Source organism: Aureococcus anophagefferens, assembly GCF_000186865.1.
Source record: "Aureococcus anophagefferens unplaced genomic scaffold AURANscaffold_14, whole genome shotgun sequence".
NCBI lineage: Eukaryota > Pelagophyceae > Pelagomonadales > Pelagomonadaceae > Aureococcus > Aureococcus anophagefferens.
In genome coordinates this window covers 1039188-1060601 of record NW_008705574.1, presented here as the reverse complement: position 1 = coordinate 1060601, position 21414 = coordinate 1039188, and the positions used below count along the sequence as shown (strand labels likewise).

General features: G+C 71.5%; 5 protein-coding genes across 5 annotated transcripts in view; 3 read left to right on the top strand and 2 right to left on the bottom strand.

Moving 5' to 3' along the window:
• Nucleotides 1-1104: 1104 nt before the first annotated feature.
• AURANDRAFT_65449 (hypothetical protein) lies at nucleotides 1105-7290 on the bottom strand (the record flags this gene model as incomplete). The annotated part of the gene is made up of 5 exons (XM_009040259.1): nucleotides 1105-2325; nucleotides 2550-3174; nucleotides 3765-4457; nucleotides 4731-5833; nucleotides 5944-7290. 5 exons carry the CDS (start codon nucleotides 7288-7290, stop codon nucleotides 1105-1107), a joined length of 4989 nt encoding a protein of 1662 aa, XP_009038507.1.
• A 1027-nt stretch (nucleotides 7291-8317) lies between these two features.
• Nucleotides 8318-11353, top strand: AURANDRAFT_71954 (hypothetical protein; the record flags this gene model as incomplete). Its single annotated transcript, XM_009040266.1, has 3 exons — nucleotides 8318-9057; nucleotides 9122-9629; nucleotides 9830-11353. The coding sequence occupies 3 exons, from the start codon at nucleotides 8318-8320 to the stop codon at nucleotides 11351-11353; spliced, it is 2772 nt and encodes a 923-aa protein (XP_009038514.1).
• Nucleotides 11354-11977: 624 nt separating this feature from the next.
• AURANDRAFT_16399 (hypothetical protein) lies at nucleotides 11978-12301 on the top strand (the record flags this gene model as incomplete). The annotated part of the gene is made up of 1 exon (XM_009040267.1): nucleotides 11978-12301. A coding segment is annotated over one exon (324 nt), but the record flags the coding sequence as incomplete, so codon positions are not given.
• A 1226-nt stretch (nucleotides 12302-13527) lies between these two features.
• Nucleotides 13528-13941, bottom strand: AURANDRAFT_5611 (hypothetical protein; the record flags this gene model as incomplete). The annotated part of the gene is made up of 1 exon (XM_009040165.1): nucleotides 13528-13941. A coding segment is annotated over one exon (414 nt), but the record flags the coding sequence as incomplete, so codon positions are not given.
• Nucleotides 13942-14318: 377 nt separating this feature from the next.
• AURANDRAFT_65446 (hypothetical protein) overlaps nucleotides 14319-21414 on the top strand; it is a gene marked incomplete at both ends in the record, with an annotated part of 8833 nt that continues 1737 nt past the window's right edge. Inside the window, 6 exons of the mRNA XM_009040268.1 lie at nucleotides 14319-14854; nucleotides 15000-15644; nucleotides 15797-16753; nucleotides 16953-17190; nucleotides 17460-18227; nucleotides 18531-19427. Of these exons, the coding sequence (XP_009038516.1) occupies nucleotides 14319-14854; nucleotides 15000-15644; nucleotides 15797-16753; nucleotides 16953-17190; nucleotides 17460-18227; nucleotides 18531-19427 (4041 nt within the window). The remainder of the gene's footprint in view (nucleotides 14855-14999; nucleotides 15645-15796; nucleotides 16754-16952; nucleotides 17191-17459; nucleotides 18228-18530; nucleotides 19428-21414) is intronic.

Genomic DNA, 21414 nt, shown 5'->3' with positions numbered 1-21414 from the left:
TTCGGCTAATTCTTGGACGAGCGATCATCTCTCGGAGCGCTCTCGACGCGTGGATGCTTTCTCTGTAACAATCGCGCGCGGAACACTCATGTTGAAGCTAACTTGAAGCACTCGTTTCCTGCCCTGGCGTGGACGAGGTAGCCCGACGCGAGGCGCGACGCGCCCGAGAACAGCGACGCGACCACCAGGAGCGACACGCAGAGCCCCTTGCGGAAGGGCACGTCGTGGTAGTCCTCGCAGTCGTCGAGACTCTCGAAGCCGTAGAACCAGTGGTCGTCCTCGTTGCCCGACTTGGAGCAGTCGGGGTCCCAGTTCGAGCACCAGTTGACGTTGTCGCACCGCGTGTCGTCGCCGAAGATGTCGCCGATGGCGTGGGCGCACTCGTAGCACAGGTCCGGGTCGCACCTAGGTCGGGGCGGAGCGTCGCGACCGCGCCTCATCAAAAACTCTCGATGAAGTCGTCACGGCCCGGAGGCTCGGACTTGACCTATTTTCTTTAAAATCATCGACGCCGCCGTCTCGCTCGTCCTTGCCCTCGTCCGGGCACCGGACGCACTGGTCCGTCACCGTCAGCTGGAAGCACTCCTTGCGCACGCAGGGCGTCTCGTCGACGGCGACGGCGACGGCGAACGCGACGAAGCAGAAGACGAGGCTCAGCCCGAGGAAGGCCTTGAAGGCCCCGCGGCCGCCGTGGACGCAGCAGCACGGGTAGCTCGCGACCGTCGACAGCGCGACGATGCCCGACGTCACGGAAAGCGACGCCGCCGCGCGCAGCCCCGGGAAGCCGAGGCCGAAGGCCAGCGCCGCGAAGCTGAACACGAGGCACGTCGTTTCGACGCAAATTCCGCAGACGACGGACCGGTAGGCGACCTTGCCCTCGGGCGGGGGGGCGTCGCAGCCCATCGCGGCGGGCCCGACGACGCCGCGGACGCCGACGACACGACGGCGTGGAACTCCGGGGCGTCGGCGGTGGAAACAGACGCTTCACTATCGCTTCACTAATCGATCTCAAGTCGATGATGCACAGTTGGTGTGTTTTTGACGCTGTGCACAAGCCCATAGCGCTAGCCGTCCTCAGCGCCTACGGTGATACTTACGACCAGCCTAGTAGAAGCCGCCCTGCGGGCCCGTGGGCTGCGGCTCTTCGCCCTCGCCGCGGGCGACGGCGAAGCGCTCGCCCACGCTCTTGACGTGGCCGACGGAGCGCTCCGCCATCGCGATCGCGCGGCGCGCGCCGAGCGCCTCGTAGGCCGTCGCGATGCCCGTGTTGTGGTGCGGGCACATGGCGCCGGTGGCCTTGCGCGTGCACGCGCGGTGGTCGAGCTCGGACCCCGCGAACTTGCAGCCGGGGATGATGCAGCTCTGCGAAGGCGGGGGACGTCCCGGCGGGGCCCGGGGGCCTTGGCCCCGCGCGATCTCGAGGCAGCGCTCGTTGAAGTTGGAGATGGCGCGGGCGCGGGGTGCTCCTTTTTTCGATTTCCACATCTCCGCGAGCCAGCGCGTCCACTCGCGGAACATGATGCCCATGAAGGGAATCCAAGGTCGCACGTTGAGCGCGAAGCAGAGCATCAGGTACTCGAAGGTGTCGTCGCCGTGCAATCCAAGCCGCTCCGTCACCCAGGCCGGCGCCGGGTCGGACGGCACCCAGCTGAAGACGCAGCCTCGTCGCAGCTTCGTCAGGACCGACGTCTCGACGCCCGCGGCCCAGAGCCGCGCGAGGTCCTCGTAGGTCCCCACGAACTCCTTGGGCTTCCGGTCGCCGGGCTGGAAGAGGAGAGAGTTGTGGACGGCGACCCGTTTCTCGCCGCTGCCGTCCCTCGGGTTGAACTGCTGGAACGGCATGTACCCCACGCACATGACCGGGGCCTTGCACATCCCGTTCTCGAGGTGGCCGTAGTCGACCTCCGCGGGGTATAAGATGGTGCCGTACTTCTTGCCCTCCGTGAGCGTGACCTCGTTGTCGTGGATGGGCTTCTCCCTTGGGACAAACCGCGCGTCCAGGTCCATGTCGTCCTCGGACTCGGATAGCGCGCCCGAGGACACGGTCGTCAGCTGCGACAGCTGCGACCCGGGCCGCGAGGAGCCGTCGATCTGGAGGGACGTCGCGTTCGTCCGCGCGTCGGCGATGCCCGCGACCTCGACGTCGGCATCGTCCTCGTCGTCGGCGGCGTCCGCCGGCGCCTCCTGGGCCTCCTGCGCCGCGTGGGCGTCGCGCGCCTCGAGCGCCTCGCGCGCCGCGCGGACCTGCTCTGCCAGCGCCGCGAGCTCCGCAGCTGACATGGAAGCGAGGTCCATGACGGTGCGACGCACGCGCGACGGTCTTCGCTGGATCGCGCTAGCTGGACTTGTCCAAAAAAAAGGACGCGGCGCTCCGTTGCGTCCTTCTCGATCGGCTCGCTGCCGCGCCGCAGACGTCGACGCGCTCGGCGCGCTCCAGGGCGCGGACCGCGCGGCCACCGTGGTCAGCGCGTGTTTTCGGGGGCGCCACCCGAGGGCGTTCGTAATTTAGTGGGATGCTAGGCCTACTCGCCCTTGAGGATGTCGATGACCGAGACGGCCCACTCGCGCGCCGCCTGCTTCGCGACGGCCGACTCCAGCTTGTCCCAGCCGAGGTCCGTGGCGTCCTTGATGATGCTCGTGTTGCAGGCGCCGCAGCACGGGAACCCCCGCGCGTAGTACTCGATGGAGCCGTCATCGAGAACACGGAAATAATGTTCAAAGACGCGGCCGCCGCGCTTTCGCACGTCGATGTCGCAGACGTTGCAGCGCATCGTTCCTATCTGCGGGTTGCAGAAGAGGCGATGCGCCTTCAGCATCTCCACTTTCGTCTGGTAGCCGCGCGCGCCGCCGTCCTGTTTCCACTCCTTCTCGAAATAAATCCGCTGGAGCTGCATTAGGCGCGCGCGGTAGTCGTCGGAGGCCGCGGCGCTACCATCCTTTGCCGTTCGCCGGCCGTCCTCGCGGTCCTCGCCCGCTTCGACGTGCCGCTTCAAACCCGCGTCGCTGAAGACTTTCTCATTCGACGCCGTCTTCCGCTTCTTCCGCTTACCTTTGGAGTCCCGAAAACCCTCCCATCCTCGCTTCTTGCACTCCGCGGCGACGGCGCCAACCCAAATGCTCAACGGCTTGCCGTCGACGAGCGGGTAGCCCTGGGACGCGATATCGGCGCACCAGCTCGATGACGGTCTCCGGCGCTTGTTCGACGTATCGACCTCGTCGAATAAGGCGTCATCGATGACGCAAAGCTGCTTCTCGTTTAAATTCACAAGATCCTCGGCGGTTGCGACCGTCACCACGCCCACGGCGGCGTTCTTCTCGAGCAGGAGGAATTTGAATGCCGGGTTGAGCCCCTGGACTTCCGCCGCAGGGGCGTCCGCCGCGGGCGGGAGCTCTGCCATGGTGTTGTTTTCACGGTCTTTGCGTGGGCGCTCACGCGGGCACGACGGGCGGGTCCTCCGTCTAGACAGCGCTACGAAGGAGAGCGTGGAGCTCGAGCAGCAGGAGGCCGAGACGACCTCGGATGCCGCTGCGTCAATATGGCATGTTGCAGGTACCTTCGCGGCCCCTACGACCTGCATGACGACCTGCCGACCGGTCCCTCGACGACCTCGCGTCCTGCTACGGCATGGGCGCGAAGAAGCTCGCGGCGCACGGCGCCATGCTGCTGGCCGCGCTCGAGCCACACCGGGCGCGGCTCGCCGCGCACCACCGCGACCTCCGCGCGGCCAAGGCGGCCGCGTGATGGCTAAACGACCCTACCTTACCGGCTGCAGAAGACGAGCGCGTCCGTGCGGTGGGGCCACTCGTCCCCCGCGTCCGGCAGCCGGTCGCACTCCACCGTCGGGAAGTGGCGGCGGAGCCGGTCCGCGGCGTCGCGGAACGCCGCGAGGGACCTCCGCTTCGTGAACGAGTACTCCACGACCAACCTATCCAGGTCGCGCCAGTCGTCGACGGCGGCGAGGATGTCGAGCTCCGCGCCTTCGACGTCGATCTTGCAGAACGTCGGCGGCCGGCCCGCGGCGGCGGCGGCGCGGTCGACCGCGGCGCCGAAGGAGAGCGCGGCGACCGTCGCGACGTCCACATCGCCGGAGTAGTGCGTCCATGCCCGGAGCGAGTGGCGCCACGTGTTGGCCACGCCCTGGTAGTCCTTGCCGAGGACGAGCTCCACCTCGTCGACCCCTTCGGCGCCGACGACCGCGGCCTCGAAGACGGCGGCCGTCGGGAACTCGCGGAGGTTCTCGCGGAGGAGCCGCGCGTTCGCCGGCTCGGGCTCGAAGGCGGCGACGGAGGCCGCGCCCGCGGCGAGCGCCCGGCGCGCGAAGGTCCCGACCTGCGCGCCGACGTCGAGGACGTCGCGGCCCGCGACGTCGAAGCCGGGCCGGTCGTAGGCCGGCGGCCGCCGCCAGTCCTCGCAGCCGAAGACCTCGAGGATCGCGTGCGCGTCGTTCGACGTTCTTCTCCATGCAAAGGGCGCGTCGAGCGCAGCAGAAAGCTCGGCCTCGGCGAGGACGTCGAGGCGGGCGCTCTTCTCCAGCGGCGTCTCGCCGCGCGGCCGCGTCCGCGGCTTCTGCACCCGGCGATTCGCGGGCCGCGCCGCAGAGGCGAGGCCGAGGAGGAGCAGGAGAGCGCCCATCAGCATCAGTGGCAACATCGACTGCGATGTGCAACATGCACCGGAAGTTGCATTAAAAGTTGCACCGGTCGACGTCGTGCCACGTGCTAAACCTCACCGACTCTTACGCTTCCTCCGCCTCCCCGCTTTCCCCTTCTCCCGCCGCGCGAGGCGCGCGGCGACCGCGACCGCGGCCGCGGCGGCCGCGGCGGCCGCGGCCGCGGCCGCGCCGCGCGGCCGCGGCGCCGCGGCGACGGCGTCCGCGCCCGCGGCGCGGAGGAGGAAGGCGGCGAGGTCGCCGGCGCCCTCGCGCCCCGCGAGCGCCGCCGGCGCGCGCCGCATCGCCGCCGCCGCCGCCGCGCGCGCGGCCGGGTCGCGCGCGAGCGCGAGCGCCGCGTCGACCACCCCGTCCTCGCCGTCGCCGAAGACCGCGGCGCCCGCCGGGAGCAGGTCGCGCGCGAAGGCGAAGCCCGGCCGGTGGCCCCGGCGCCGCGCGACGACGGGCGCGCCGGCCTCCGCCGCGACGAGCAGCGTGTCGAGCCGCGACGCGGGCCAGCAGTCCAACACGGCGTCCGCGGCGGAGGCGACCGCGACGAGCGCGCTCCGCCGCAGCGGCGCCCGCAGCTCGAGGCGGCCGCAGGCGACCGCCGACAGCCCCGCGCAGAGCCGCCGCCGCAGCACCGCCGCGACGGCCTCGGGCGCCGCGTGCGCCGCGGCGTCGTCGAACTCGTCCGCGCCGTAGCCTTCCGCCTTGGTCCGCGCCGCCGCGACCACCACCGTCGCGTTCGCCGCGAGGAGCTTCGCGACGGCGCCGTCGGCGTCCGGGTGGAGCAGCGCGCTCAGCGGCGCGGGCACGACGAAGCGCGGGCCCGGCCGCGGCCGCGGCCGCGGCCGCGGCGCCGCGGACTCGGGGTCGGGGACGAGCGCGTGGCCGAGGCCGGCGACCAACACCACCTGCTCCGCGAAGCCCGCGGCGACGTCCCCCTCGTGTCCGAGCGCCTCCGGCAACACGTAGTAGTCCAAACCCGGCAGCGCCGGCGACAGGGCAAAGTGGGGCCAGAGGAGCGCGACCTGGACGCGCGCGAAGCGCGGCGCGCCGGCCGCCGCGAGGACCGCCGCGCGCGCGTCGCGCGGCGCGTCGACGAAGACCAAAACGTCGAGGTCCGCGGCCAGCAGCGCGTCGCGCGCGCCGGCGAAGTCGGCGGGCAGCGGCGCGTGCTCCTCGAAGGCGCCGTAGGCGACCGCGGTCCAGTCGTCGGACGGCGCCGTCGCGAAGCAGCACGCCACCGTCACGAACGACGGCGACGCGTCAGCGCCCGCGCGGCGGAGACGGCCACGCGCGCGACGGGCCCGCGCCGGAACCGCGACGACAGGAAGCCCACGCGGACCTTGGCGCCGCGCGCCGTCGCGGGCCGCGGCGCGGCGGCGGCCTCGCCGTAGCCCGCCGGCGGGCACTCGCGGAGCACGAACGCGACGGCGCGCGCGAGGAGCGGCGCCTCCCGCGCCACCGACGGGTGCGCGAAGAGGTCGTCGACGTCGTCGTCGGGCGACCGCGCGAGCTCCTGGAGCCGCGGCGCGCCCTCGAGCGCGCGCGCGACGTCCGCGAGGTCGCAGGTCCGCGGCGCGCAGGGCCCGTCGCCGCCCGCGCCGAAGGCGTCGCCGCAGCGGTACACCGCGCCGCCGCGCCGCGCGCCGTCGAGGCCCGCGCGGAGCGCCGCGAGGCGCGCCGCGAGCCAGCGCCGGCCCGCGGGCACGGGCTCCGCGAGGAGCAGCGCGCGCGCGGCGCCGAGCGGGTCGCCGAGGGCCAGGGCCAGGTCGAAGTGGCGCCGCGCCGCGACGCCGAAGCCCCGGCGCCAGAGCGCCGCGCCGAGCGCCGCGTGGTCCGCGGCGCCGAGGCTATCGAGCGGCCCGAGCCGCGCGGCCTCGTCCGCCGGCGGCCCGCCGTAGCGCGCCGCGGCCCAATCCCCGGGCCGCGGCGTCGCCACCCAATCGAGGCGCGCGAGCACGAAGCCGACGACGGCCCGCGGCGCCGCGGCGGTCGCGTTCGCCGCCGGCTTCGCGACGCGCCGGAGCAGCGCGAGCCCCTCGTCGCGGCCGTCGCCGCCGGCGGCGACGAGGACCGCGCCGAGCTGGACGTCGACGGCGTCGACGAGGCCCGGCCCGGCGCCGTTTCCGCGGTCGGCCGCGGCCGCGGCGTCGACGCGCGCGGACCGGTACTCGCGCGCCGCGCCGGCCAAATCGCCGCGGCGCCCGAGCGCGAGCCCCAGGAAGAGGCGCGCCGCCGCGCGCAGGGCCGGCTCGCGGAAGGCGCCGAGCACGCAGTCGAGCAGCAGCGGCGCGGCGAGCGTCGACGGCGCGGCGTCCGCGGAGGCGCGCGGCGCGAGCGCGGCGCGCGCCGCGGCGAGCCGGAGCTCGAAGGCCTCGAGCGGCAGGAGCGCGCAGGCGCCCGGCCCGCCCGGCGCGTCGAAGCAGGCGTCGAGCGCGCAGGCGAGCCGCGGGATCGCGGCGCGCGCCGGGCCGCGGCTCGCCTCGCGGAGCTCGCGCAGCGCCCAGGCGCGGAGCCCGACGCGCGGCGGCTCGCAGCGCTCGACCAGCGACGCCACGTAGGCGTCGTGGTGCCGGGCGTCGCCGGCCGCGGCGCACGCGGCGACCAGCGCGGCGACGGCACGCCGCAGCATTCACGGCTGCCCCGGCACCATCGCGCCTTCAACGAAGCCCGAGGTCGACACTGCCGGACATGATGGGCAGCTAACCATGGGCTGGCCCCGCTACGAGCATGTTTCGCCGGACCTCTTCCCCGTCGCCGCCGAGGCCATGGACCGGGGCCCGGCGCGGCGGTCGCGCTTCGACGACTGGGACTGGGTCGACGTCGAAGGCTGGGAGGCCGCGCGCTACGCCTGCGCCTGCCCCTGCCTCGCCCTCGGCAAGGTCGCCACCCTCGCGAGCGCCGGGGAGCCGACCATCCCGCCCCTCAACTTCACGCGGCAGGGCCTCGATCTCTGCGTCGCGAGCGCGCCGCTGGGGCCCTGCTCCGCGGCGGCGGCGACGGTGTGGCAGCGCCGCGCGCTCGCGGACCGCTACGGCCTGCCCGGCGGCCCCCGGGAGGCCCTGAAGGGCCTCATCTATCCCCTGGCCCTCGCGCAGCACCTCGCGCTCGCCGAGGCCGTCGCGGCGCGCGGCGAGCGGCGCTTCGCGTGGGAGCGGGCGGACCACTGGAAAAAGGACGACCGGCCGGCCGTGCCCGACTTCCACGTCCTCATCGTCGCGGGCGTCGCCCAGGCCGGCGCGACGTCCCTCGTGCGGAGCCTCGTCGGCGCCGAGCCCGTCGACGAAGACGCCGAGGTCGACGGCGACCGGTCGTCCGGGCGGCTCCGCCCTCCGGGCGCCGTCGGCGTCGGCGCGCGCGTCGTCGCGGTGCCCGGCCGCCCCCCCTGCGCCCTGCGGCTCTGGGACCTGGCGTCGCCGCCGGCCTTCGGCAACGACGCGGCGCTCCTGGCGCGGGCCGACGCGGTCGTCTGCGTCTTCGACCCAGACGACGAGCGGTCGCTCGCGGGCGCGGAGGCGCGCTACGACGCGCTCTTCCCCGCCGGCGCGTCCAAGCCGCCGCGCGTGCGCGTGCTCCTGGGCAACGCGCGCAAGGCGCGGCCCCACGGCGACGTCTGCGAGTTCTTCGACCGCGTCGACGCCGCGGCGAAAAGTAGGCGCATGGACGCGGCGCTGCTGTCCGCGCACGCGCCGTCGGCGCCGGGCACGAAGCGCTTCCTCGACATGCTCGCGACGAGTCTGTGGGACACGGGCGCGCGCGACGGCGAGGGCTGGCTCCCCGACCGGCGCCTCGCGCTTTTAGGCTGGGCGCCGAACGACGGCGACGCCGCGGCCTTTTCCGAGGCGTTGGGCGCGACGCTCGGCGACTTCGAGGCCCAGGCCGACGGCTGGCGGTGGATCGCCGTCGGCCGCGACGACGCCACGGGCCGCTACGCCGCCGCGGCGCTCTTCGCCGACGAGGGACGATACTCCGAGTACGCGCGCATGTTTCTCGACGCGTCGCCCGCGCTGCGCCACGGGACGTCGACCTACGCCGTCGACGCGCCCTGCCGCCTCAAGGCCGCGAAGGCGGACCCGCCGGCCGGCGGCGCGCTCTGGCTCGGCGAGGTCGAGGCGGCGCCGAACAGGGCGGCCGCGCTCGACGCCGTCGCCGCGGGCCTCGCCGCGGCGGCGCGGCGCGACGGCTGCGGCGCCGTCGCCGTGTCGAAGCCCTTCGCGGGCGGGTCGCGCCTCGCCTTCGCCCTCGTCTTCGACGCCGCGGCGGACCTCGCGGCCTTCCGGTCGGCGACCTTCGACCCGCTCCTCGCCGACGCGCTCGTCGACGGCGCGGCCCTCCTCGTCGACGACGTCACGACGCTCGTCGCGTCCAACGACGACGAGCGCGTCGGCGCGCGCGCGTCGTAAAGGTTGCGGTGCAACCGTGCGCGTCGTGAAGTCGACGGTGCCCTCGGCAGCGCGGTCTAGGCGCCGCCGCGCGGGGGCTGCCCCGACGACGATGGCCTGGCAGAAGACGGTCTACTCGTCGCGGGGCGCGTCCATCGAGGGCGACGAGTGGGACGAGCCGAGCTTCGAGGACTGCGCCCTCGACGAGACCGTGGTCATCGTCGACGACGGCGCGCGCTACGCGGCCTACGAGGCGACGTGGACCGTGCTCCCGGAGGAGAAGCGGTTGGACCTGCAGAACCACGGGCGCATCGGCCAGAGCGAGACGGGCGACGGCGCGCTCCAGGGTTTAGACGACCTGTGCACGCTCTTCGACGACGGCGACGGCTACGACGACGCGTCCATCGATCTCGGAGGGAACCGGCTCGGCACGCTCGGCGTCGAGGAGGTCGCGGGCCGCTGGCGCGACGCGCGGGGGTCGGGCCACTACTGCCCGGCGCCGCCCCTCACGGTCTTCGTCGCGGAGAACATCCTGCGGAACAGCGAGTGGGGCTTCTCGGGGCTGTCCGTCGCGGACAACGACCTGGGCGTGCGGTCCGGGGCAGCACAAGGGTGATTCAACGTCGCTTCAACGTGAGTGTGCCGCGCGCGCGCGTGCCGGAAACAGCATCCACGCGTCGAGAGCGCTCCGAGAGATGATCGCTCGTCCAAAAATCAGCCGAAACGAGCGGAAAACGGCCGAGATCGGAGCCTTTGAAGTTGGGCATGTCGCACCCTTTTGCTGCCCAGGTGCGGTCGCAGCTGGGCCTCGCGCGCTTCGCCGAGTGCCTGCGGGACCGCTTCGGCACGCGCTTCGGCCACGCCCTGGTCCACCTCGACCTCTCCGGGAACACGCTGCTGGGCGTCGGGGGGCACCGCATGCTCGGCATGAAGGAGCTCGTGAAGTGCATGCGAAGAGTGGATCGGGGCGCGGGCACGCTCCGCCACCTCAACCTGAGCCGCAACGAGCTCCACCACGAGGGCGCGCGCTTCCTCGCGGAGATGCTCGCCGGGCCCGGGCTCGAGGCGCTGGAGGTGCTGGACGTGTCGGACAACTACCTGTGCACGTCGGCCGCGGGCGTGCCGACGGACGCCGGCTTCGAGATCTTCGCCCAGGCCGTGCGCCACCACGGCGCGCTGACGGCGCTCGACGTGTCGCGGAACGCGGGCTTCGGCGACGAGGCGAGCGAGGCGCTCTTGGCGGCGTCGCGCGAGGGCGTCGCGGGCCTCCGCCACCTCCGCCTCGGCGGCAACGGGGGCTGCGGCGCGCGGTGCTGCCGCCACGTCGGCGCCGCGCTGTGCCTGAGCCGCGCGCTCACGGACGTGGATTTGTGCGACCTCGACGTCCCGCGCGCGTCGCTCTTCGATCTCATCGACTGCCTGCCGACGGCGACGTCGATCACGGCGCTGGACCTCAGCGGCAACGCGCGCGCGTTCGTCGGCGAGGACGCGGCGGACCTGTCCCTCGCGTACCGCGCGGACCCGGCCCGGAAGCTCCTCGAGGGCGTGCGGCGGAACACGTCGCTCCTGACGCTGCGGCTCTGCCGGTTGGACATCGACGGCGTCGGCCCGGACCCCGCGGCGCTGGGCGCCGTCGGTCGGTCCCTCGTCGCGAACGCGTGCCTGCCGAAGCTCATGGCGAACCCCTTCAAGTGGCGTCTCGCGTCCGCGGGCGACGCGAAGTGGGAGCTGCTGCGGAAGTTCAAGTACCTCGACGCAAACGAAGCCAAAAAGCTCCGGTCGAACGCGACGATCTGCGCCGACTCCGACGCGCGCACGGTGCTCGACGCCGTCGCGCCGCCGTCGTTCCGCGCGCTGATGACCAACGACCCCGCGTCGCTGCGGAAATTGGACGCGCGGAACCCGTACCGCAAGTTCGCCGCGCGGCGGATCCAATTGACGTGGTTCGCGCACGGCCACGCGCGCGAGGGCCAGGGCCCCGTGGACTACGCGACGCACATGACGCCCGAGGAGGCGGCCTACGAGCAGCTGCTCCGGAGCCACCGCGCGGAGAAGGCCGGCGGCCGCGCGTCCGTGACGGATCTCGCGACGCGGAAGTCCAACTTCTGGGGCAAGCACGTCGGCCCGCACCGCCGCGGCTCCCAGAAGCAGGGCGTCTACCCGCAGCGGAAAAACACGGTCGGGCCCCACCGCCGCGAGAGCCAGCGCAGCGGCGTGTACCCGGGCGACGACGGCCACGACCCGGACGCCGCGCGCGACGTCCACAACGTCCTCGACCCGCGCGCGACGGCCATATGCAAAACTAACCCATGACGGAATAAACTTCACAATCTATGATGAACTCCGGGACATTGATGGCTCTGAGCGCACAGCTTGTATTGAAGGAGATGCAGGCCTTTAAACGAATGGCTCGCATCGTTTATGGTATATACGTTGGGCAATTATAATCACTACGGCTCATTTCCTATATGCGCTCGCGCGCATGGCCGACGGCGAGATCTGGAGCCGCATCAACGTCGGCACGCCGCCCAACGACGCCCGCGGGGGGGGCTAACCGCGATCGCGACCGCGCGGAGCGCATGTTGACGTCGTGGGTGCCGCTCAGCTGCAGTGAGCCACGCCGCGGCAATGGCTCTCCGGCGGCTTCTCACGCTCGTCGCCCTCGGCGGCTCCGCCTCCGGTTTCTTGGTCGCGCCGGCGCGACCGCGCGCGCGCCCGTTGCGCGCCGCGGAAGCCGACAACGACGACGCCGCCGCGCCGCTGAGCGACGACGACGCCGCGGCGGCGCGCGCGTCGCTGGAGCGCCTCATGCTGGCGGGCGCCGCCGACGGCGCCGAGCGGCCCGTGGAGCGGTCCGAGCCCGTGGCCATGTCCGGCACGGCGAAGCGGCGGCGCGCGGAGGAGCGCGCGCACATCGAGGCGCTCGGGCGCGCGCGGGACCCGGAAGCGTTCGGCGCCGCGGTGACGAGTCTCTGGAGCCTCTGGTTCAGCGAGCGGGGCGCGAAGAACAAGGAGGCGTTGGAAGAGATCGACCTGATGATCGGGAGCGGCGAGGCCTGCTGGGAGGACGCGTCGCAGGCGGCCGCGGAGCTGGTCGAGGTCCACCCGGACTGGCCCGAGCCGCTGAACCGGCTCGCGACGCTGAAGTACCTCACGGGTGACTTCGCGGAGAGCGTCGAGCTCTGCGAGCGGGTCCTGGCGCTGAAGCCGCACCACTTCGGCGCGCTCAGCGGCATCTGCATGTGCCACGCGAAATTGGGCGACGACGCCGCCGTCGCCTACTGGCGCGCGCGCGCGCTGCCCACGGACGACGACGAGCGCGCGCGGTGGGCGGCCCGGGCCCTCAAGGCCTTCGACCGCCAGGCGTCGAACTACGGCGCCTAGGTGCAATTAGAGCTGGAACGTGCGGACGTGGGGCACGGGCGGCGGCCGCGCGCGGCGGCTGAGGCTGTCCGCGGGCGCGCCGCGGTCGTAGGACGTCCGGCCGCGCGCCGTGTTGGCCACGGGCGCGCCGGCGACGTCCGGCGCGACGAACTGGGCGAAGGTGTCGAGGCACTTGCGGTACTGGCGCTTCTCGGAGAAGGTCCCCGGCTCGCCCGGCGTCGACCCGCGCGGCGCCGCGAGCCCCTCCTTGTTCTGCTGGAGCATCTTGACGCGCGCGGCCTCCTCCTCGGCGGCGACGCGCGCCTCGATCTTCCGCGCGCGCGCCTGCGCCAGCCTCGCGCAGACGCTGACGTCGGGGATGGGCTCGCGCCAGGAGCTCGCGAGGATGGCCTCGCGGATGAGCACATCGCGGCCCTGGTTCCCGGAAGGCTCGACGTCGCGGCAGAAGCGGAGGTAGTCGACGCGCGACCCGCCGCTGGTGGTCGTCGTCGCGGGTACGGCTTTCGAAGACGCGAGCTCCCGGTTCGGCCGCGACCGCTTCTCGGAGAAGGCGTATTTTTCCAGGAGTTCGCCGCCGCCGACGTCGGGCCAGAGAGCGTAGCGCACGAGCACGGACTTGAAGAGCTCGCCGGAGACGTACCCTAACCGCCGCCGGTCGACCTGGGCAGGAAAAGAGTGCGAGATTCCCAACTTTGGAGGCTCATATCTCGGTCGTTTTCCAGTCGTTTCGGCTCATTTTTGGACGAACGATCATCTCTTGGAGCGCTCTCGACGCGTGGATCCTTTCTCTGGAACAATCGCGCGCGGAACACTCACGTTGAAGCGACGTTGAATCATTCTTTTCCTGCCCTGCGGTCGACCTCGGCCCAGTGCGGCCGCAGGAGGATCCGCTTCTCGCGGATGCGGCGCTTGACGGTGCCCATGACGTCGTCGACGCCCGGCGGCGCCATGGTCAACGCCGGGACGCCCTCGCCCGGCGCGCTGTCGAGCGACGTCCGGTCCGCGGGGCGATCCGCGCGCGAGTCCGACGACGGCCGCCGGTCGCCGGGCGGCGCCTCGGCGGCGCTCGCCGCCGCCGCGCCGAGGTCGAAGGACGCGCGCCGCACCTTCTTCGCCTTGGCGCGCTCCTCGGGCGTGATCTTCATCTGGTCCAGCACTTCCAGCCAGGGCATCGCCTTGATGACGTGGAGCCGGTAGCTCGTCTCCTCCGCCAGCGGGTTGTTGTAGAGGTCCAATCTTTTCAGCCGCCGGAGCCGCTGCAGGATGTCGACGTGGGTCTTCAAGTCCTCGAGCCGGTTGTCGTTGAGGATGAGCTCCTCGACGTGGAGTAAACGCCCGACGGACGACCCCTCGAGCGACGCGACGCGGTTGTGGCCCGCGTAGAGGCAGTGGATCCGGAAGTTCGCCTCCAGACCGTCGAGGCGCCGCAGCTTGTTGCGGCTCAGCCAGAGGTACTTGAGGTTCGGGAACTTGTCGAAGCCCTCGAGCCAGCCGATGTTCTTGCCGCACATGTACAGGGTCTCCGTGTTGCCCGTGTGCTTCGCGTTGCGCGAGCCGATGGCGCTGCAGGGGTCCGACGCGACGCCGACCTCGTCGTCCATGGTTTCGGAGGCGGGGGCTGCTGCCCTCTATGACCGGGGCGCGAGCGCCAACGCCTCGCCTTGGGCCGTCGACGAGCACTAAATCTTCAGGGTGCACCGTCGGCCCCGTCGGTTACGACGGTGCGGCACCGTGGCGGCAGCGTGCGTTCTCTCTCAAGAGGGGCAGCATGGAGATCCACGCGACGCCCGGCGCGGACCGCAAGGCGACGGAGGCGCGCTTTTCGGTGATGCAGTTCTCGCTCAAGGACGAGCACAAGATCCCCGGCTACGACACGTTCCGCTCCGTCTTCAACATGGACCCCGACGAGCGGTCCGACGAGGACTGCGACAAGCTGCGGCCTTTGCTGGAGACCGTGGGCTCCTTCCACCTGCTGTTGAGCGACCGCGACATGCTCCTGAAGCTGTGCCGCGCTTTGAAGCTCGTGACCATCCCCTGGGGCGGCGTCGACCTCATGCGCGAGGGCGACCGCGGCGATTGCATGTACTTCGTGCTCGCGGGCCGCTTCTCCCTCTGCGTCAAGGGCAAGGACGGCAAGAGCCACAACGTGGGCATGTCCAAGTGCGGCAACACCATCGGCGAGGTCGCGCTGCGCGAGGAGGGCTTCCGCAACGCCACGGTGACGTCCGCGGAGGCGTCGGAATTGCTGCGGATCGAGCTCGAGGACTACAACGAATTGCTGCGCCACAACGACAAGAACCACGACCACAACCGCAAGGTCACGACGCTCCAGCGGTCGCCGGCGCTGCGCCAGCTGCGCCAGGTCGACATGGAGGAGATGGTGAAGCGCACGTTCTTCCAGACGTTCCACGCGGGCGAGCGCCCGGGGCCGTGATTCGAGTTCGCTTCAACTTGAATGTTCCGCGCGCGATCGTTCCAGAGGAAAGGATCCACGCGTCGAGACCGCTCCGAGAGATGATCGCCCGTCCCAAAATCGGCCGAAACGAGCGGACATCGACCGAGAGAGGAGCCTGAGGGAAGCACCCTCTTCCCGCCCAGGCGAGCACCTCTGGAACGAGGGCGAGATGTTCGACGGCATGCGCTACGTGCCCGTGCTCCTCCGCGGCGAGGTCGCCCTGCTCAAGGAGGTGCCCGAGGACGACGTCGCGTCGTCGACGTGCACGGAGCGCTACGGGAAGCGGGGGCCCGGCGCGTCGTTCGACGGCGGGAGCCGGACGTCGCGGGGCACGCGCGAGACCGGCCGCCGCGCGTCGGACGCTTCGGCGATCTCCGAGGAGGAGAGCGAGAGCGACGACGAGGGCGAGTCCGTCCACGTGTCCCAGGACGGCCTCGGGCCCGCGGAGACGGAGGCGGAGCGCCGGGAGCGGTTGCGCGCGGAGTTCTTCGCGGAGATCGCGGCCGCGGCGTCGCGGCGCGCGCTGCGGCGGCTCCTCTACAAGTCGACGCGGGACCGCCACTCCATCTCCAAGTCGAAGCAGCTGGGCCTCTGCACCGTGGGCCCCGGGGGCATCGTGCTGGAGCTGGCCATGCTCAACGCGGCCTACGAGTCGCCGAGCAACCCGATGACGGACTGGAGCGACGCGACGTTCTTCGGCCAGAAGCGCGGCTCGGCGCGGAATTCCAAATCTTCGACCCGACTTCAATGTGAGCGTATGCGACGGTGCCGACGCGAGGCTTTCTGCCGTGCGTCGAGAACTCGACGAGAGCGATCGATCCGTCCAAAAATCAGCCGAATCGACGTCGATGTGACCGAGCTAGAGAATTCTCAAGTTTGGTCAGGACCACCCAAACCAGCGGTTGGAATCCACACAGGCACGGCTGCACGGTGCTGACGACGATGCGCACGGAGGTGGGCTGGATCTCGCGCTACCTCTTCCACTCTTTAATCACGACGAACGCGCCCTTCACGAAGGACGTGTCCGAGTGGGTGCTCACGCTGCCGACGGCGGCGGCGATCCGCGACATGCTCGTGACGCAGGAGATGTGGAAGAACTTCCGGTCGAATTTGGTGGAGGACGTGCTCGCGGCGTCGCCGCGGGCGTCGAACCGCGACCGCGTCGAGGCGAGCCGCCGCGAGCCCGCGCGGCACAACGGCACGGCCGTGTCGAAGCGCGTCGCCTTGTTCATGGGCGCCGAGGCGAACCGCGCCAAGGCCGAGGAGAAGGTGCCCGCGGTGCTGAAGAAGGCGCAGGACGACCTCGCGGAAAAACAAAAAGCCGAGGCGCGGCGCGCGATGGCCTACCGGTCCGCGCACCTCGCGCACCGGTTGAAGCAGCGCGCGTCGGGCCGCGACACGAGCCGCCGCGCGTCCGCGGCGAAGCCCCCGCCGCTCGTGTTGGGGGCGCCGGCGTCCGACGACGACGACGACAGCGACGTTCCGTCGGGCGACGACGAAGAGTCGGGCGCGCCGCGGCGGCCGCCGGGCCCGCCGCCGTCGAGCCCGTCGCCGCGCGGCAAGGGCCGGCCCCGCGGGTCGACCTCGCCGAAGCGCGACCGGCAGACGCCGGCGTCGCCGGGCAAGCGGCCGCCGACGCCCGACGCCAAGAACGTCGCGGACCGCAACAGCCTCTTCGACGCGGAGGAGACGACGGACCGTTTGGTGACGATGCTCCCCTTCCGCCACCCGGGCGACCAGACGCACCAGTTCCGGCCCAACGTCAAGGGCGCGCCGTCGGCGCACCAGGTCGCGCTCAAGCTCTCCATCGCGCCCAAGGACCAGCTCCAGTGCTACCCGGAGCTCGTCGACGACCTGCCGACGCCCTTCGCTGTGTGGAATTCACCCACTGGTTTGGGTGGTCCTGACCAAACTTGAGAATTCTCTAGCTCGGTCAAATCGAAGTCGATTCGGCTGATTTTTGGACGAATCGATTGCTCTCGTCGAGTTCTCGAAGCACGGCCGAAGAGATTGCGTCGAAACTGTCGCATACGCTCACATTGAAGTCGGGTTGAAGATTTGAATTCCACACAGGCCCTTCGCCTACGATTCCATGCCGGACACGCGACTCCACCCGCACTCCGTCATCGTCCGCAAGAAGCGCGTCCGCGCGCGCCGCGCCTTCGTCCGGGCCGACTGGAACATCCGCGAGGAGGACCACGCCGAGGCCGTCCTCATGGACGAGGCCCAGGGCACGGCCGCCGCGCACCAGCGCCAGCGCCGCACGGACGTGAACCAGACCTTCTACGACCGCCGCGCGACGAACGCGCTCGTCAAGCGGAAGACGTTCTCCATGGCGAGCCACGGCATCACGAACCACCGCATGACCCAGAAGCGCGAGAGCACGCTGCACTAAAACGTCTTTTTCGGCTCCTGAGCGGCATGTTGTATTTCAATTCGGCTCGACGGACGGCTCGACGGAAGTCTCGCAGGACTTGAGGCGTCAAAGGCATGGACGCGACCCCCACCATTGCCGGCGACCCGCGCTTCATCGCCGGCAAGCGCATGCGGCGCGCGGGCCGCTTCGAGCAGGCCGTGCAGCTGCTCACGGAGGTCCTCGCCGTCGCGACGGAGGGCAAGAGCGAGGCGGAGCAGCTGGCGCCGGCGCTGGCGCCGGTCTACTACGAGTACGGCGTCGCGCTCATGGGCGCCTGCCGCGAGGCGGCGGCGGCGGGCGAGGCGGACGCCGAGGCGAGCGCGGACGGCCCGAGCGCGAAGCGCCGCAAGCTCGACGGCGACGCGGACGAGCCCGGCGACGGCGGCGACGACGCGGACGACGACGACGACGACGACGACGGCGGCGACGACGACGAGGACGACGACGACGACGACGAGGACGACGCGGCGATCGCGTGGAAGCTCGTGGACCAGGCGCGGTCCATCTTCCTCGCCGCGGGCGACGGCGCGGCCGCCGCGCGGTGCGCGGAACAGCTCGCGGGCCTGAACGTCGACGAGGCGCGCTGGTCCGACGCCGTCGTCGAGTTCAGCGCCTGCGTCGACTACTACGAGTCCGTCGACGACGAGTTGAGCCTCGAGGACGAGACGCGCTTCCTCTCCTGCGTCGCGTCGCTCGGGGCCGCGTACGCGGACCACGCCGCGGCCGACGATTCCGCGGACGTCGCCTTCGAGGGCGAGGGCGGCGAAAGCGTCGTGCTCGTGCCGGCGGCCGACGTCCCGGACCGGGCGGCGTCCTACGCGGCCATGGCCGAGAAGAAGACGAACGCGCTCCTCGAGCGCCTCGCGCGCGACGGCGCGCCCGTGGACGACGTCCGCAAGCGGGACCTCGTCGCCCTCGCCGTCGAGGTCCAGGTCGCCAAGGACAAGGCCGCCGCCCTCGGGGGGCCCGCCGCCGCCTCCTAGGGGGGGCGAAGCTACACACCCGTTTCGATCGCGCCGCACGTGCGGGCTGCTAAGCCTGTAGGGAAGTGCAACTGCAGGGCAATGCCAATCTCAATAGAGAAGGTGCTGCTCGACGCCGCTCAAGGTGGGGCGAGGCCGGCGCGCGGAGACGCTGCCACTCGACAGACTCGGTTCGCTCGACGCTGCCACTCGACAGACTCGTCGCACTCGCCCGGCGCCGGACGCCGCGCGCCGCCGCGACCCATGGCCGAGTTCGACGACGGCAGCGAGTGCGCCATCTGCATGGAGCCGCTCGACGCGCGCGACGTCGTCGCGCTGCCCTGCGCCTGCGCCGTGTCCTACTGCTTCCGCTGCTGGGACCGGGCCCTGGCGTCGTCGTTCAATGCGAGGGGCCAGGCGAGTTGCCCGACGTGCCGCGTCGCCGTCGACGTGGACTTCGACGCCGACGCGCGGGGCGGCGAGGGCGCGCTCGTCTTCTCCGTCGCGGCCGGCGGCGGCGCGGCCGGCGCGGAGGACGCCGACGCCGCGCAGCACCGCGTGGAATCCGTCGTGAACCGCCTCGCGGGCCAGGCCGCGCCGCTCATGACGCGGCGGCTCCGGCGCTACGGCGAGGACCACGGGGAATTGCGGCCCGCGGCGGCGGACGTCGGCGCGTACCTGAAGGGGCTCGGCGTCAAACGACTAAAGGCGCTCGCGGCGGCGTCGGGCCTCGACCCCGGCGCGTACCTCGAGAAGGCGGAGCTCGTCGCGGCCGTGCGGGCCGCGCACGGCACCGACGGCGCCGCGGCGGCCTTCGCGGTCGCGGCCGCGGGCGACGCGGGCCCGCGGTGCGTCTGCGGCGGCGCGCTGCTGCGCATGGACGGCCTCGCGCGCTACCTGCGGGTCTGCACGGAGTTCCCGGACGTCGGCGACCGCGGCGACCTCGAGACCGTCGCGCGGACGTTGCTCCACGCGGACGTCGCGCGGGGCACGTCGTCGGTGATCTGCGACCTGTGCGACCGGCCCGTGCCGCCGCGGGGCGCGGTCTACACGTGCGCGTCGGGCGAGACGACGGTGCTCCACGCGACGGAGTACGACGTCTGCGAGCGGTGCTTCGTCGACTTCGCCGTCGACGGCCGGTCCGACGGCGCGCTCCCCCAGACGCGCCGCGTCGGCGCGCGCTAACACGGGCCTCCTGGGTGACTTACGCCGACGCCTTCTTGTTTTGGAGGCGCTCGCGGATGTCCTGGGCCATGGTCCGGCCCGGCGCGGGGAAGATCTCGTGGTAGTTCTCGAAGCAGGGGCCCCAGGTGCGCTCCTCGCACTTCGTGAACTTCAGGACGACCGTGTCCTTGCCGCGCTTGCGGATGATTTTCGGGTTGCGGACCTCGCGCTTGAGGAGCGCGGCCGAGGCCGTGAAGAAGCGGCGGCCGTCGGGCCTGCAGGACAAGAGCGCGAAATTCCCAACTTCAAAGGCTTCTAGCTCGGCCGGTTTCCACTCGTTTCGGCTGATTTTTGGACGAGCGATCATCTCTCGGAGCGCTCTCGAAGCGTGGATGCTTTTTCTAGAACGGACGCGCGCGGAACACTCACGTTGAAGCGACGTTGAATCACCCTTGTCCTGCCCCGCGTCGGGCATGTCGACGGTGAACTTGGCGTCGCGCTTCGACTCCCCCAACGTCAGCGTCATCTTCTCCGAGGACACGTGGTCGATGTCCTCGAGCGTGATGTAGACGGAGAACTTGCGGTCGCCGTCGCTCGACGAGTAGTCCATGATCTCCGCGCCTGGGCAGCAAAAGAGAGCGACATTCCCAACTTCAAAGGCTCCTCTCTCGGCCGTTTTCCACTCGTTTCGGCTGATTCTTGGACGAGCGATCATCTCTCGGGACGGTCTCGAAGCGTGGATGTTTTTTCCGGAACGCGCGCGCGCGGAACACTCACGTTGAAGCTACGTTGAATCTCTCTTTTGTGGCCCTGCTCCGCGCCGACGTCGTTGACGGGCGCGTCGCGGAACTCCGGCGCCTCGTTGGCCCAGTCGTACTTGCCGCGCACGGCGCCCTCGTAGGTCTCGCCGGGGATGGCGTTGGGGATGGCGTAGGTGCGCTCGGGCCGCTTCGGCGCCTCGCGCGTCTCCCAGGCCTCGCGGATGCACTGGCGCCGCCACGCCTCGTCCATGAAGGCCTCGATCTGCGTGTTCGGGTCAGGGAGCTGGGCCTTGTCCATGGCCACGACCTCCTCGCGCGTCAGCGCCTCGGCGTCGACATCGATCTCCTGCAGCCGCTTCTCCACGTTCTCCGACATCGTCCTCTCGAGTGGACGTCCGGGCTGCACCGTCGCGCGTGTTGACGCGCCGGGTCGATGTGTCCTTTTTTGGACACGGCACCTATTTCGTGCTGGCCGGGGGTGGAGCTGAAACGCCGACAGTGTCGGCGTTTGAGGAAGAGGCTCCGACAGGCCAAGTCTTGCGATGTGTGCGCCCCCTGGAGGCCCACCGGCGGTCACACCGTGTCCTAGGGGTTCACATGGACGCCGCTGACCCGCGGCGCGCACCAATTCGGTGCCGGCGGCGCGAGCCGCAACGGTTTCGGACCGAGCGCGACGCCGTGGCGCCGGGGCCAGAGCGGCGCCCGCCGACGCCGTGGACCGTACCCGCGCCCCACACACGCCCACCGTATGCTGATCGACGCGCTCCGCCGAAAGATCGTTGGAAATCGCTGGGAATCCGGCCGCGGCGCGCCGCGAACTCGCTCCGCCGTAGCGCGACACCGTGGCGCCGAGGGCCAGGGCGGCGCCCGCCGACGCCGTGGACCGTACCGGCGGCCCAGACACGCCCACCGTATGTTGTTCGACGCGCTCCAACAACAAATTGTTGGAAATCGCTGGGAATCCGGCTGCGGCGCGCCGCGAACTCGCTCCGCCGTCGCGCGAGGACGCGCCGCTCGGCCGTCCGCGCGCAATTTTGCATCGACCGATCACCATCGCTGTGTTCCGTCGGACGCATCGGCATCATGGAGCTCGTCGAGGGCGACCCTCACGGTTTTGGACGACCGCGCGCCGCGCGACGCTCGCCGAGATCGTCGCGACCGAGAACCAGCGGACGGCCACCGCGGCCCTGATGCGGCCCCGTCCGCGCCTCGCTCGGGGCCTCTGTCGGTCG